The 17,204-nt window shown below is 35.1% G+C and overlaps 2 protein-coding genes across 2 annotated transcripts in view; one reads left to right on the top strand and one right to left on the bottom strand.

The window, feature by feature from the left end:
- Nucleotides 1-827: 827 nt before the first annotated feature.
- Nucleotides 828-7,743, bottom strand: LOC138326176 (uncharacterized). Its single transcript, XM_069272304.1, has 5 exons — nucleotides 7,595-7,743; nucleotides 3,848-5,109; nucleotides 3,227-3,411; nucleotides 2,122-2,300; nucleotides 828-972 (listed from the first exon to the last, which is right to left on the bottom strand). The coding sequence occupies exons 2-5, from the start codon at nucleotides 5,088-5,090 to the stop codon at nucleotides 828-830; spliced, it is 1,752 nt and encodes a 583-aa protein (XP_069128405.1). The 5' UTR covers nucleotides 5,091-5,109; nucleotides 7,595-7,743.
- A 4,326-nt stretch (nucleotides 7,744-12,069) lies between these two features.
- Nucleotides 12,070-17,204, top strand: part of LOC138324853 (adhesion G protein-coupled receptor L3-like) — a 99,229-nt gene continuing 94,094 nt past the window's right edge. Inside the window, exon 1 of the mRNA XM_069270044.1 lies at nucleotides 12,070-12,093. The gene's annotated coding sequence lies outside the window, so the exon portion shown is untranslated. The remainder of the gene's footprint in view (nucleotides 12,094-17,204) is intronic.

Genomic DNA, 17,204 nt, shown 5'->3' with positions numbered 1-17,204 from the left:
CTCTCTATCTCTGTCGGAAACAATTACTGTTAGAAACAATGAGACTTGTTATAGTGAAAGATATATAAAAGAGATATACATATGCTATTTATCATTGTCGCATTGGGACCATATATGCATAGAGAATGACCTTAGTCCTGAGTGCAAAAAAAAAAAAAAATTGGATTGCTTCCATTATCTAAACGGAGAGAGATAAGAAAATTAACCCTCTTTTATAATATTAAACACAACATAGCTCCCTCATTTTTATGTGATATCTTACCAGAAAACATCGGTGTCCTGACAAACTATGGCTTAAGAAATTTCCAGGACGTGAGGCAACATCGTTATAGACTCCAACGCACATTAAACTCCTTCTTTCCTTCAACTTCTTCTCTTTGGAATAATTTATATATATCTATTAGAAATTCTCCAACTTTAAATACCTTCAAATCAAATTTAAGTAGATTTTTCCTTCCAGAAACCGATTTGTGTTTTCCAAGTTTTGGTACTAGACGGCTTAATATTCTCAGCACGCTGTGAAATGGAGCAAGTACTTTAAATTACGATCTTTTCAGATCCAATCTTTTGCCTTCAGCACGCTGTGAATGTGGATTCACGTGCGAAGACTCATATCACTTTTTTCTTACATGCCCAAAATATCACATTATACGACAGACATTATTAAACGATCTTCATTGCCCCGGTGACATCACATTAGATACATTACTAAGAGGAGATGCAGATTTAGAAAATGGTGCTAAACTTACTATTGCAAGGGCAGTCCAAATTTATATTGATAGTACTGTCAGGTTTTGACATAGTTAATATATATGTTCATAATTAAATCAGTTGTATCTGCTGGCTGGTGTAGTTGAAAGATTTTCAAGGAAAGGAATGGCTTCGAGTGGATCTCCAGTGAATGTTTTATGGATTGTATAATGGACAACGTTAAGGAAGTAACCGATCGGTGTTTCCCAGCCAGTCAGATAACTATGTACACAATTATCACGTTACAAATATTTATAAGTTAATAAATAACAAATAACTATTCTCCTCTCCTATACTCCTCCATCTTTCCCTTTTCTCCTTCATTCTTAAAATAGAAAATTTTGATTCATATTATATATATGTATTGTCTTCATTGCTGTCCATTATGTATATATTCATATTATGTATTCGGGAGAGGACGTTACTAAGTTGGCAAAACTTGTGTACAAACCCTGTTGTCAATAATTTACGACAATAAAAATATGTTTAAAATCATTAAAATCAATTGTTATCAAGAACCACTTAGATGAAACCATACGTCTTTATATAAAGTGCTATGTATAACACAACCAAAGAATGAAAAGCAGTAGGTAACACTTTATCCAGACCCGACTTCAGATACAATGCATCTCAACACTTTTTGATAAGTAACTCCCGATATTCGATGATGCCCGGTACACAGAATGTACAGAAAAAATGGTTTCAAATAAAAGCGATTCACGAAATACGTTAATACGTTAATCAATAACGCAGATGAATATGAAAACACCATTAAAACTACAGATTTCCTTATGAGTAAGGCAAAGGTTTCCAAGACACAGAAATCCAACACGGGTAGGCCTGTCTATTGTAATAACGTCGATATGCTATACAATGACTGTGTGACATATTTATGACGTTTTACACATCTATGATATATTCATGACGTTTTCATGTTGCACGTGACGAGTTTCTCCTGGTGATAAATCCTAATTCCATGAAGCGGCGATATGTCTTCTTTTGACCACAATCAGTTTTCACGAAATAGTCGACCTGAAAATTAATGACAGTCGTGATTTAGTTATGTAATATCAATGAACTATCTTCAAAATTACACATAAAACTTATTGAATTATACATTATAACTAAAGGATGATGATCAATTACGATTGCGAAAAGAGAAAATATGCCTCTATAGCTATAAATGTACATGTATTTCTTTCATCTATATATAAGAGTTACTTCCCTTCGTTTCACCCCGTCACTGACAGAGTACAGTACAGTTCCCTTCACTAACTTAAATGAAAAAGTTAAGTTAATATTAGTTTCTTAGTTTTTCAAAAAAAGTGACAAATTAATGTTAGTTACGAGTGACAAATATGTTAAACTTACGATGGTGGCGCGTCGTGTTTGTTGACCCTAGCACACATAACATGTTCCATGTTGGAAGTCCATTCCTGGAGACAAACCCAACAAAACTCAAACCTTGAACAGCACAGACATCGGACACGGACGTCCCGGACATTCTGTCTGGTACAGTATGACTTACACGAAGGACATTCTTTTATATCCTGGAAAGAGAGAGAGAAGAACGAATAAGCATAACCCGGGGGCGTAGGAAGGGAAAGTCGCCCCTCCCCCCGACCCTTCCCCGACGGACCCTTTCCCCGACCCTCCCCCGACCTCCCCCCTCCCATTTTTGCCGACTGAAATATTCTAAAAATTGCGCATTTGAAAGAAAAAAAAGGTCCTCCTGCAGATTTTCGCACTTGAAAATTTTCCGCTGCGCGACGCTTTTCCTAAAACGTTCAAGCACGTAATGTTCAAACCTTTAATAATGAAAACTCAATACACACGAACTAGACTAAAAAATGACCATCAAGGGATTACACTTTTTTTGTTAGATAATCTTGTTAAGGAGAGAGAGAGAGCTATATATTTACCGCTGTTTGAACGCAAAGAATTAACATATGAGCTTTTTTTGGAAATGTCACGATACCTTAATTAATTTTAAAGTAACCACAAAGCCACCACGGCCCTTATTACAGAATTATTATCTTTCATATTTTGAGCAAATAAAAAAAAAAAACCAATCTGATCAAAATACAGATCTTTACAAACAATCCGTTCAACAGAGGATCGGACAACATACCATAAGGGGCCATGTTCGAATGACCTTTATACCACGTGTGCTTCATATCAAATGCAGTTTTTACACCTTGCTACATCGATTGAAAACGTCATTTCGCCCCAGTATAGATATCCATTTAGCTATGCCGTGCTCTTTTGGGCGAGATGACTATATATACGAAAATAACTCTGACAGCTTTTTCAAGCTATTTCGTCCCCAGTCATGATTCTGGCAGCAGAAATTTGATTGGTCATTTCCAAAGGTCATCGGAACGTAACCCCAAATGGGATGTTGTCCGATCCTCTAATCAAACGTAGTGATAATTAGGATATGTATTTCAATCAAATTAAAAAAAAAACCACTTACTGATTTGGCGAAGTAATTACGATTCAGGGCAGTCTCAACACGCATGTTTGTGTCATCAGTCCAGTGCAGTTTTTGACGAAGTTCAGAAATATGCCATTCTGTCCCACATTTTCCTTTATAACACGTCAGACTCGAGAGCCCACGTTGAAGTAAATGATCAACATAGTCACCCAGGTCTTCTGTACCTAAGGTTTCCGTGGAACATAACAAGAGAAATTCAGTTGTCTCACATACGTTGCAAACTCCCCTTTTTAATTCTTTAAGTACATTTTTATCAATCTGATTATAATCATATCTTGATCTCCATGTTGATGTAACAGAGGTTTAACGGAACGGCATGGAGATGAAGATTCGATTAGTCTGCTTCTTTATTTGATGAGAACAATGGCAGATATATATCATACAAGTCATACGATACATCTCGGCTAATGATAGCATGATAACATGACGGGAAGTTAAAGGTACAGGTTCGATACAGATGTTTGCCACATTTCAAATTTATTCCAGTAAGATTCGTGTATAATTTTGTATCTTATCTGCAAATGATGTCTCAAGAACGCGAATCCTTGTTTCAAACGTACAACCCGAAATGGTGAGTAACGAAAGTGTAAATAGTCTTACCATAATGATGACCACAATCCATCCTAATGCCTGACCCTGTCTGTCCAGTAGGAGCTTCCTGTCTTACTCTCCTCTCATCAGTCACGTCACCTTGCTTATCAACACATGACAAACATTTCAATAGAAGCGTCTCCATCCGCGCTTGGCGCTTGCGATCTTCATCTTGGCTCTTACGCTGTTCATCTTGGCGATTGCGATCTTCCTCTTGCTGACGCATAATGATTTCCTGGTTATGAAGCATAGTGCGGGATAACCTGTCCTGACTTTCCATCAGCCCTACGAGGTCTTTCATGCTATCCACATGGTTTTTCTTGAAGCCTTTGATCATCTTGGAAAAGACAGACAATTTTCTATCGACATCAGAATACCTGGGATCGGTATGCATGCGTATACTTTTAAAAGCAGATCTACACTTTTTGATAGTTCGATCGAGATCTTTGATCATCCCGGTAACCGTGGCACTCCATTTTTCATTATGCTTGTCTGTCATACTATCCAGTTGATCGATAGTCGGCAGTTTGTCCAGCTTCTTGTTCATTTTAACGAATGCATCATCGAGTGGCTGAACTATCTTTGAATCCAATGGTTCAATCATCTCCTTCAAGTCTTTAATCGTGGTTTTTATACAACTGATGTCTTCCATACCATCTAAGGTTTGCCAACCCTTCAGTTCCAGAAGCAAATGTCTCTGGTCCGAAGACGATGGCAAGGGTCCTTCCTTGTATGTTTCAATGGTCTGTTCGAGTCTCTGTCGATGTTGATGGTCATAGTTTATCAAACGAAGCAAGACTTCAGAAATGTCCTTCCATAAATTTGGGAAGCGAATGTTCTCTACTCGGACTTCAGCACTATGACATATCTCATTCCGGAACAGGCGCAGTCGGACAAGATCTGCTTCTATGGAAACGTCACCGGAGGGCGGCGGGTTGTTCCAGTCGGCGGGAGGACTGATGCCACAGATACTTCCCAATAGCAGACACCACAGGGAAACATCCCACTCGTCCGGTCTGGCGACAGGAAACAGGAGGTCCCATTGTTTCTGTGAAATTTTCTTTTTCTTCTTTTTAAGACCAAGAAGAGTGTTTTTATTACACTGTAGGTAGACATCCATGGTCATGTTGGGCGTCATTCTACTTTTGAATAAACAGCTAAGGACGTCTTTGCCGCCATTAATCAATAGCAAGAGAAGCCGGAAATAGTTGACGTTACTTTCCGTCATACAACCAAGCTGTCCACCTGCCATGTCAAGTTCAGCTGCGTATCTGAAATAGACAACGGCATACTACATGTAATGATATTACTATCTCTCATAAGAAGACACCCATACTATACAAAGGTGTACGTTGATCTAATTTCTTTTTTATAAACATCCCATTAACTGTCAGGATCAGTTAGGACGGTTCCATGTGTTTAGTGAGAAGTGTGTGCATATTCTGGGAGACTATGTATGTTCGTGTTATCCCTTTTTGTAACAGTTGAACTTTCCCCCTTTGCAGTGCTATCCCGCAGACATTAGCCACCAGAAAAAACGAAACAATCACAAAAATACATTGGAGCCCAACTTCATCAACATCTCACCCTAATAGATCTTTTAAACTTGTACCATTCAATGGAAAGCATTAAAGAAGCTAAGGATGCCGTGCAGCTAGGACGTGTTGCCCCATTCCCTCATTCCATGATCACAAAGGCCGACTGGGATCTTATCGTTTCTCTTCTTTTTCTTCCTTACATTTCTCTAGACACAGCCTCACTTTTGAGTTGAGCGTTCACCCTTTTGAGGAACGTTCACCCTTTTGAGGAGACTTTTCGTGCTGTCCCCTGGCCGAGACTTTTTTTTCGTTTGCTGTGGACAGGGATATAACCACAATTTTACAGATGTGAATCACCCTCTTAGGGGAAGACCGGTGATCTCAACCCTCGGAAGAGGATTCTTAAGTTGTCAAACACATGGCAAACCCTCATGTATGACAATTTAAGGATCTTACCCCTCAGGCTGAGATTCTCCTTTCTCACCACATAGGGGAAGAAAGATTCCATTTAGTCCCTGCCTAGCGCTCAGCATAAAGGGATGGGGATGACTGGTTCGCTCATCGTCAGTATAATGTGACCGGGTGGTGTGTGCTCTTCGGCGTATATGGTGATATACTTCAGAGTAAAAAGGGCAAGAGTTCAACTATTATACAACAGCCTTCAAAATATCACTCATTGCATACAGGGGAGTGGTAACTTCTGATGGAAAATTAGGTGATCACCCTTGAAATCATGGGTGAAAAGGTCAGATAAACTTAGCTATATAAGATTGAGGAACGTCTATGTGGATGATAGTTTTCATTTCAACTAAGGGAGATAACTCACGGATAACATGCAGACGTTTGATTTATAAGGGATGCTTCATGTTATTTGAGTGGTTAAATGACCATGAATATAATTGATAGTTGTATGTTCAATTAAAATAAATATATGTTGATAAAACATTTCTATTAATATTGTCAAAAAGATGATAAAATAATAGGAAAGTGCAATGAGACAAAGGGAGGTCACTCAAATCAGTTCAAAGCTTGATAAATGAAATTATTTCGTGGTGTTAAAATAGCTATATATTGGCAAATCTTGGTACGATTTTTTTCTTAAAAGTTTAACCAAACAAAATTATTCCTTTAATCTTCTGTCATCCTCGATACTCCACAGGTTACTACCGTTGTACCCACCCCTGAGATAGTCCAGAGGTGGATATAATGACAGTAATAGTAACCCCTGGATTATCGAGAATGCTCTCCCGCCAGTTAAACTTTGTTTCTCTATTTAGATTTCTGTGAAGATTTTACACTGAATATGTAACTCTGATCGGTCATAATGATATTTTAATGCTTTTGAAAGGACTGTTTTAACTTTTAGTATTTGTCACCAAAAATATCCAATTTAATTTTTCATTATTGTCACCAAAAATATCCAATTTTTCATTATCTATCTTATCTTTCAAAAATTTATAGAATGTCCCGCTCACTTTCTATGAGGCTGGGTTTTCGTAATATTTATTTTCCATAAACAGATGTTAGATGTGAAACACAGTTTCAACCAATACAAAAAAGATTTCACATTTCTTGAACTTTGTCAGAAGATACTTAATAACGTTGTTATACAAGAACAATTAACAAGAATATTAAGTGCTGCGGAAATTTTCGAGTAGAATGAGACTACCATTAGATGTAAACTGTAACTAAGTCTCAGACTACGGTGTTTACTATCCCTGCCTTCAGTATTGCTAGACATACATTTACAGGGGTGGATATAACAGCAGTGATAATAACCCCTAGAGTATCGATCAAGGATGCCTCATCCGATCACATCGTCTTTTTGCACCTGGTCAGATAGGGTTCCAAATTTACAGGAGTCTTTTAATTGTTTCAAAAACTGTAAAACATGTACCCACTTTCGTTTTACATTGTAAATAGACTACGCCATGATCTTTGTACATGTATGTAAATTATGGCGTGTTCCTATTTTAAGAATAGAGTTTCAACATAATATTATACTTTAGAAAGTATTTACATAAAATACACATTTTTGTATTTAGGAGATCTTCACGTATGAATTCGTCTTTGAGAAGAAAATGAATTAAAATGGAATAAATCTCTCAGACAAATCGTAGTTCCTATGCCTAAAGTGAAACTATACATTTGTATGTGTATAACATAGTACCTTTCACTGGTTTAATTCTTTGTCTCAAAACTACTGTTTAAAATGTACATGTACCTGTAGTCAAATGTGACAGTCTTCTTTCAATAATCCAACCAGGTATCGAATGGAGAATAATAATTGGCCATGTTAAACAGTAAACACGTAGAGGTCTAGCAACATGTACATTGGAATGTATAGGAAACTCCACACGATGTCATGGGAGACAACCGGAGTTACACAAATATATTATAGACGTCGCGCACAATGTTCGGTCACTTTTATGTAACGTTACTGAATGTAAAAGACGTCTTTCTTTTATAACGTGACGAGCGACGTCATTTCTGACATTCGGCAAACCTGCAAGATAAAGAAAAAACGCAATTTTTCGAATACTTTTTTTGAATTTTCAGTAGAGATTTCGCACACGTATATTTGAGCAAAAGCGTATTTTTTATTCTGAATAGAAACCATAATTCCTCATATAAAGTCACTTTTCAACGTCGTGAACTTGCGTGACAGAACAGTTAATATGAAAATTTTCATTTTGTGTCATTTCTGCAAGACAAAGGTTTTGTTCGATAAAAAAGTAGAACGACGTCGCAGTCTATATTTTCTGACATGTTATTAAAATAGAAGAAAAATGTATTTTTTTAAACAATTCATGTCTCTTTATCATGTATTAGTACCGTTTTGTACTGTGTGTATTTGTAGTTTTTCACTTTTTTATCTTTTCTCTTCTGATCTGTCGATCGGCACGTCTACAAAGTCCACCATTTTGAAGTATGACGTCACAATTTATTATAACGAAATGACATCATTATAGTGCGTTTTCGGGGAATCTCTGTGTCAAATTTTACCGCCATGTGGTGTTCAGTATGACCACAGTGACACTTTAACTGAAACCGCATACAGGTGCGTGTTACATCTGTTGCGCCAAAAAAACGTCATTTTCTCAACAAAAACGCATCAATAGAAAAAATATATTACAGACATTTTGATAAAAGTCCTACAGTAAATATATCCTTTCTGTTTTTCAATTAAAAAAATAGTATTGCGCTTATATTATTTTACTGTTCAACGCTTTTTCCAATGAAATTCCGGCGTAACTTAAAAGTGACCGAACATTGTGCGTTATGTCATTATAACGTATGTGCGAAAATCAACATACACTGTATTTCAAATAAAATTTTTCAATGTTTCCCCTTTGTCGATTTTAACATAAAATTATGTACATGCAGCATTATATTTAAGCATTGATGTTACTATTTTTTAACTTCATCGGGGTATGAAAGAAATTTTGTTTGCAAACTGTGTGAATCCGCGTAGCGGATTCTCACAAAAGTTTGCAAACAAAATTTATTTCATAACCCGATGAAGTTAAAAAATAGTGACATCAATACTTATAATCAATTTTATACTCTATTTGATAAAATGACGTATGTTTAAATGATTGTTATAGTGGTTTTTCAAGGGATTCTTTTTTCCTAATCAATACGCAACGTCAATGTCTCTATTGTGACGTCACGATAACGTCGGGGTTTCGCGCCATTCTTGGATTTTTTTTTCATAGTGGTATGCAAAAAAAAATGTTGGCCAATCAGAAAGTCAGATTTGGTATGAAAACAAAGAAAAATTAATTATACGTACGTATAACATCTGATAAGATACTTATATAAGTTTTCACCAAAATATGACGTCACAATCATCAGATGTTTGGACTTGTCGACGGTAAATTGTACTTTCCTAAAGTTGTTTTTATATCTCGAAATCGTATGCTTATGAAAATGACACATTATTGACAATCTAATTAAAATTAGACTTGTAATTCCGCTCCACTACGATACTCTACGTTACGCTCCAATATAAGATCTAACGATGCCCCGTTCGGGGTCACCTCAGCAGTGGAGCGGAATTACAAGTCTAATTTTTATTTATGTTCGTATATCTTTAATGTTTATTAGTATTAATAATAATGATAATAATAAAAACATCATTGAAGTTACGTTATCGCAACTAGCCGGACGTGCTTGCGTCATTTATAAAAATAGAAACATGCCAGCGAAGCCTCGTTTTAGAGTTGAATCCAAGCTGCAGTTTGTCCATCAGGTAGGCATAATTTTACTTTTTAAATGCAAGAGATTAAAAACGATTTGCTATAATACAATACGTGATAACACATTTTATCTCCATAGATATAGAACTACGAGCCTACAGTTTGATATTTTCTGCCGCTTACGACAGACCCACGTGGAGAGAGCTGTGTCTGCTGTTAGGCTATAAGGTAGGCCTAATTATATATTGCAATTAGCTGTGTTGGGTTAGGCTATAAGGTAGGCCCAATTTATATTGCAATTTGGCAAATAAAAAATTGTCGGTCCGTCTTGTAATTTTGGAGCAAAAATCCCTAACTAGCGATGCATAAATATTGATGCAAGAAAGACAAAATTAAATCCCAGACCAGGGCTGTTTTCGTTTATTTGGAACAACCGGTTCGACTGTTTGTAAAAATCATTATTTTGAGTAAAACCTGACGGACCTGCAGTTTTTTTATTCAGGCCTGTGAGGGCTTTGTCAAGGCTCGTCTGGAAACAATATAAAATCACCAGGTCCGTCTTTAATTAATAAACAAACAAGTAGGTCCAACCAGTCAAACCGTATAATCGAAAACGGCCCAGGTAACTACATGTAATTGGATGTACAAGGGAGGTAACTCTGCCATACCTGTTCACATTCAGAAAGTTATAGCGCTAGCATAGATTAGCCCAACTGTATTTACTAAGAGATTTTTAAAATGATATATTTTTCATCAATATCGTGTACTCTACATTAGAAATTTTAAAATATATAATTGGCAGAGATTATATACTCAGTATGTTATCAGAAACAATAAAAAATTTAGAATTACTGTATATCGACCATGGAAGACACACTCATATTTAAAAATTAATTGTCAATAAATGCACTCCCTATATAGAATAAAGATATTCAAAATGATATATGAAATAATAAGAATAATTCCAGTTTTGGTGCATTATATATGATGATACATTAAATTATTTTTGTAGTTCCAATCTATAAGATTATTAGATTAAGGTGTCTCATGTGTGATTCTGTGTAAGAGTTATGTCCCTTTAAACAATTAATTGACATCTTGGGCACTGACATTACGCTACCTGTAATTATTATTGAACCCACGATAAAATAGAAAACTCATCACATTAAATCCATTCATACAGAAACAATTAGTGATTTCTTTTATACATTTATAGCCGAAGAAAGTCTCAGTTCTCTTAGAGAAATTTTGCTGTATTTTCCCAATTTTCTGTAAATCTTTTCCCAAATAAAGAAGATATCTCTCTTAAATATACCAGGTCTCACTTTTGTGTGAAAATGGGGCTGGGGCCTTCAAAATTGTGAAAATAATCATGGTACTGACCAAAATTATAAAAATTGAAATTTATCAAATAGAACAAAAACAACTAAAATGTAATTTATTTCAAGCAATTCATTTCAGTTTTTACTTTTGGACTGGTATTTTAGTAGTTTGACAATCTCGTAAAATATTTTGGTTTCCTTTTTTTCTGCGTTTTCTTTTGATTTTTTTAGACACAAAGATAATTGTGAAAATCAACTGGAGGAATTGTGAAAAATATGGGTATTTTTTATTGGGAATGGGGCCCAAAATCAACTCCAAAAACAGTCCTGCGAAGAACCCTGTACACATGTTTCAAGAAAGATGAAATGAAGTGTTTTCCTAATTCAAGAGGTACTGGCTCCTGAAAATTAACGAGCAAGAAAATCACTGATATTAGTGGTCTAGTAAATGTTATGAAACAGATTTGATTATTGCATGGCACTGTTTACTAAACAAAGTGTTTTTTTCACAGGAATCTAATTTCCCGTTTTATACAATAACCAAACAATATCATATTTTCATGGCAATTAAATTTCCCAATTAACAGGTAAAAATTTTTAAACTGTGACTCAATTGTACTTTAAGTTGAATCTTTTTGCAGCGACTGATTTTTGCAAATTTTCGTTTCGCTCGAAATACACGAAAATAAATCAAAAAAGAAAACAAGTTGGTTTACGGTAATTCAATGACAATCCTCCCATAGTTGATAAGTAGATTAATCTATAAGATGATAAAATGATTTAATAAACTGTGTGTAATCAAAAATTAGGCCTATCATACCAACACTGCCTTTAGTCACAGTAGCAGCCAAAGAAGCCATAATTTTCAGATATAGTGTCCCTTACTCATGCTTTTCTTGTTAATCCAACGCGCGCCATTTTTCAGTGCTTTGTGACGGACTTATCTGTGAAGCTGTACAGAGTATCAGATTTCTAGTGGTCAAATTGAGCAAGGAAGCAGCTTGACCATTGTGGACACTTATCTAAACTATGTGTTCGGGGGCATCTCTTGATTAATTAGCGGTGATGTTATTGATTTTTTTGTACATGTTAGCTACCTTTGGTTTTCTGTGACATTCAGCGCCTGTGAAGAATGACGAGCAGACGACACATCACTGAAGCTTTGCTGTGGCCACTGAGCACCTCCCTATCAGGTATGTAAAGCCTTTTCTCCATTTCCTCAGCGTAATGGACAAATTATCTTTTTATACCATCCTCCACATGAGGCGTTTATTGTATGGACACTTTCTAGGCTCCCGTCTGCGAGAGCCGACACTGGAACTATTCCTATAGTTGTCTGTCCATACGTGTCACAGTGGTAGATTACGATTACTTTCTCGGCCAAAATTGAATCTGTTACTAATGAAAATGGGATATTTTTTCTCGGTTCTAATTAACGGTGCCATTTGATATGTTCCGAATTACAAAGTTCAATGGTTATTTCGCCCTATAAAAATCAGCCTGAGCCAGGGAAGACATTAATGTTGCCCTGAGCCGGCCTTTGATTATAGAATCAGATTTGTGTGCGTGAACAAATCACAAGATTATGTACTTGAGTAGAGTGAATTAGGCGGGAGCTTAATGATTTGGGAATTACATTGTAGATTTGAGCGTCTTCTCAGAAAATCTCTTGACATTGTGTAATAGGTGCGTAACAGACTCTCTATAATAGTGTGGAATTCTGATAGACAGACCCTTAAAGCTATTCACAGCAGGAGATATTCCACGATGGCTTTATTGGAAAAAGAAATCAATATTTTCACAATTTGGAAAAAAAAAATAAGAAAAAGAAAAATAAGAAAAAAAAAACAACAAACAAAAACACACTTTCCTACTTTCATACTCAAATTTACATGCATTATTATATATAATAATATTTGATATGACATGACATGTCTTCATTATCTTCAATTAACACATTTACCCCTGAAAACATTTTTGATCTCTTCTGATTCAAATGCTGGAAGAGTTCATTGTTAATATTTGGAGTGAATGGGTTAAATTTGTCAGTTAAAGATGCTCCACCACCGACAAATAGTATTTTTTCACTATCAAAAACAGGAGCAGACGATTTAGTATTTTTCTTCAGTTACAAAAATTACTTACTTTACACCATTACCACCATTGAAAAATTTGAGCCTCTAATTCTACCTCAAGTTAAAAATATGAAAAATTATTAATTGCATCCCGAAAAAATTCTGACGCACTATATCCTATATGGAATGTACTTATTGCGCATGCACCAAAGGCAAAATGAAAATATATATATTATTTTTGTGTTAATTAGACATACATACACACGATTGAACACCAATTATTGTTCAAATAATTAATATCATTCATGCTCTGTCGGCGATGGAGCATCTTTAATCATTGCATATGTTACTACAACATTGTCACATGATTATTGTAGTAATATCCAAGAAAGGCTTTAATGGAAAAAGATATAAATCTTTAAAATTTTAGAAAAAAAGAGAAAGAGAAATAAAAGAAAAAATAAAGAAAAGAAAAAAAAGGGAAAAAAACAAAGAAAAACTCCCAGTTTAATCATAACATGACTTTACTATGCACATTCAAACGAAGAAATGATTAAAAGGATATGATATATTAGTCCGCTAAACCTGCATATATCATTAGGTTGTTTTTTTAATTTTTTTTTTTGCCTTATATATTTGGCAAAAAAAATTAGTTAAAAAAAAGCCTGATAATAAAGGCAGGTTTAGCGGACTAATGATAAGTATGCATTAAAATATGCTGTGTTTAAGAGAACATCCCATATATAATTGATAAAGCTTATCTTGTTCATGGTTATTTAGGGACTATCTTTTTATCACATGATTCCCCTGTCATTTGATGAATTGTGGCCATGTAAATTTTGTATTATTATGTCACTGTCAATTCCCATATATATATATAATTTGATTAATGCCTCAAACTCTATTATATAAAAGTACAAAGCATCAGATGAAAACAAATATAACTACGGACGTTAATGTCATCATATGAAAAATCATGTATCACCAATTATTGGAGATGGAAAAATAAATGGATTGTTTCTTTTTTTCAGCATTTTAACTTTCAAGTTTATCAAAGCATGTAATCTTTGGGTCACTTATAGTTACCATGCTTCGTCTGTCGTTTTCCGCCATGTGCCGTCCGTAAACTTTTCATTCAAACAACTTTTTCTCAATAACTAAAAGGCCTAGGGTACCGGGTATATTGATATTTCGCCTGTAGCATGCTGGAATGAAGGGCTACCAAGTTTGTTCATATAAATAACCTTGACCTTCATTCATGATCTCAGGGGTAAATTAGACTAAAACTGTTTTTAAAACTGAGGAAAAGCCCCAGGAATTGAAAGATTTTGAAATTGTTTTTCATTTTAATAAACAGAAATATGGACCTAAAAATATGGATGATCAGAGTTTATCTTAGAATCACCTGAACTTAGACCTATAAATATTGATCTTAGGATCACCAGAATCAGTTCACATGCCTTCATGTGGATGATCAGAGGATGTAGACTTACTTTATGTTAATGTTTGATCATTATATGATCGCATATGTAAGTATGAACGATCACCTGTGGCCGTACTTTATGTTGAATCATTTAGTAATGTTACAGGATGATAAGATATTGTTTTGGTATCTTATGCATGCAGACCAAATAGTGATTAATTTAGACAAGGGAGATAACCTGCAAACATGAACCCGTAACAATCTCGTTAAGAGATTTTTAAGAAATTGAAGAATTTGTGGAGGAATAAAAGTTATGTATGTACAGACAAACTTCTCTATAAAGACAACCTAAGAGGCAAGGGATAGGTGGTCTATAACAAAGTTGTATTTATTTCAAGTCAAATTGTGGAAAAATTAAGGCAGGTTTCACTTTAATTGGACTTCAAGTTACTGTTATACAACAATCATCATTCGGCAGAATTAATGGCTATTTTTCTAAATATCTGATTTCCTTGCCATTTGATTAATTGACTTTGTTCTCTTGTAGGGAATACTGTAATCTGACAACAAAGGTTTATTACAAAAGGTGCTAGGATACTTATCATTGCTACAAAGACAATAATCCGCCATTACCTCTCCATGTCAAACTCTCCGCTCCATTGATCATCTCCTTTGTACCTGGTGATGTTTCTGCATGACTGATTGTTGCAACATCAATCTTTAATTTCAAGGACTTATGATACACCTTAGCAGCTGTATGTGACATTTTCATTAATTAACTCAAATATTGATTCACACCTTAGGATTTACCTGTAAAATATTGATGCTCCTAATGGTTGAATACTGGTCTCAGATGCAGATATATGCACACATGCAATACTAGATACCTTTGATTGAATAGTTTTGTCCAATAGAGCGAATAATGTGTATGGTATTTCCCTTTGAAGGTTTAATTGTATATTGGTACATGAAAAAGACACTTTTGTTCTTTAATGTTCAAAAAGCAATTTTTTTAACTGCATGAGCTCTATAATACTGTATTTGAACCAGTAAGCACCCCCATCCCTAGAAGCACTCTCCCCCTTTTCAAGAATTCAATTTCATTTACTTCGAATTAAATGAAGACTCAAAATATTAAAACTGTTGGTTTCCTTACTGATATCTTTTACAAATTGATTTACAGCTTACTTAGAAGAATAATTTTATGAAAGTTGTCTACGTCAACTGGAGATGCAAAGTTTCTATTAAAGTTATAAGTGCCGTATTTTTCATACTCACGAATCAAGATGAGCTTTTAATATGTTATCAATCACCAAAAATTACCAACTTTTTGAAAATTACGGTACTTTCAATGCATAGGTTATAATTTTACATGTACAAATAAGAGCTGAATATGATTTTTGGCAGTACTGCCAAAAATCATTTATTTACATCAATAGTGAAGTGAAATGAGTACATACGGTCAGACCATGAAGCCAAATTGTGGTCTACAATTTCATGTTACATTTTTACAATGTTATTAGTAATTGTAAAGTGATTTCTGCAGGGATGTTTCCATGTAAACATATTTAAGGCATAAAAACAACAATTTTACAGTACAAAAATTTCTGTGTTATAACTAACGTTTATAAGTCATCTGAAGCCATTTGAATGATTTTTACAGCTTTGTTCATCAAACCTTATAGTTTTTGATAGATTAACGATGAAAAAAAAGCATGTCAAAATTTCCGCCCAGTTATGGCACATATAACTTTAAGCGCCCCCTTATTTGCTTCAATTTTTTAAGTGCCATAGGCGTTTATTGGGTCAAATATGGTAGTTGTTTAGTTTGATCTGGCAATGGCCAAATGCTTAATGTTAGTACAAGTCCCTCCACCAATCCCTCTGGGTTTTGAGTTTGACTCCTTAGTTCAAAGGCAGAAACAGGTGGTGGTTTTATTCAGGGTACTCCTGCTTAACCTGACAGACCCTTGAGTGAACCTGTAACTTTTAACAGGATATTAAACAAAAGAAAAACAAACAACATTATATGATAGCTTAAAAATACTTTTGATTTGGTAAAATTAAAAAATCATTAAAAAAATAAAAAAGGTTTTAGCAACCGCTTTCTGACCTTAAGTTGGAGGTTAAGAGTTCTTGTGAAGTTACTTATTTTTTTATGAATGTTATTTCTGAACAGCGTGGATATTTTCCTCATTTGCCTCGACTCAGTGGTGCTAACAACACCTTTTGTATAGATTTATGCCCTTCCCAGCCCAGAGACCTTTCTGTCCGATCACCAATATTGCACACCTTTTCCCGATGAAGAAACAAGAGCTGGCCGAAGTGCTCTGTAGGGCATCAAATAGCATTAGGCTATCTATCACTGAATCTCTGTGTATTTTCTGACTACTAAGGTATTGGTTATTTAGAGTTTAGTTTGAAGTATGACATTTATCATTGATACAGTAGGCAAGTCTTTCTGTCTAAATGACATTGTCCGGGATAAGGTAACCGGTACACCGGAGCAACAGAATCTCTCTAGACACCGGGACGCAGGTGATTGGATTAATACTATAGTCTATCACCGTGGTTACAGGAAGAGATGGTGCCGATTTGTGTGTAGTTTAATGGCCCATGCACATGCACCTTGAGTGTGACACTGAGAACAAAGTAATCGGAGAAAACCTTTCTATATTGCTCTGTATGGTCAGACAGTTAGCAGACAGAGATTTTATCTGGACCGACATTTCAGCATAGTACTTCTGTAAAGCTAATGCCTCCAGCAGAGTTGTCAAAAAGCGTTGTCTCTGATTTATTATTTATA

This window comes from Argopecten irradians, chromosome 6, assembly GCF_041381155.1.
Source record: "Argopecten irradians isolate NY chromosome 6, Ai_NY, whole genome shotgun sequence".
In the NCBI taxonomy this organism is placed as follows: domain Eukaryota; kingdom Metazoa; phylum Mollusca; class Bivalvia; order Pectinida; family Pectinidae; genus Argopecten; species Argopecten irradians.
The sequence above is the reverse complement of the archived record's forward strand: the minus strand, read 5'-3'. Positions and strand labels throughout refer to the sequence as shown.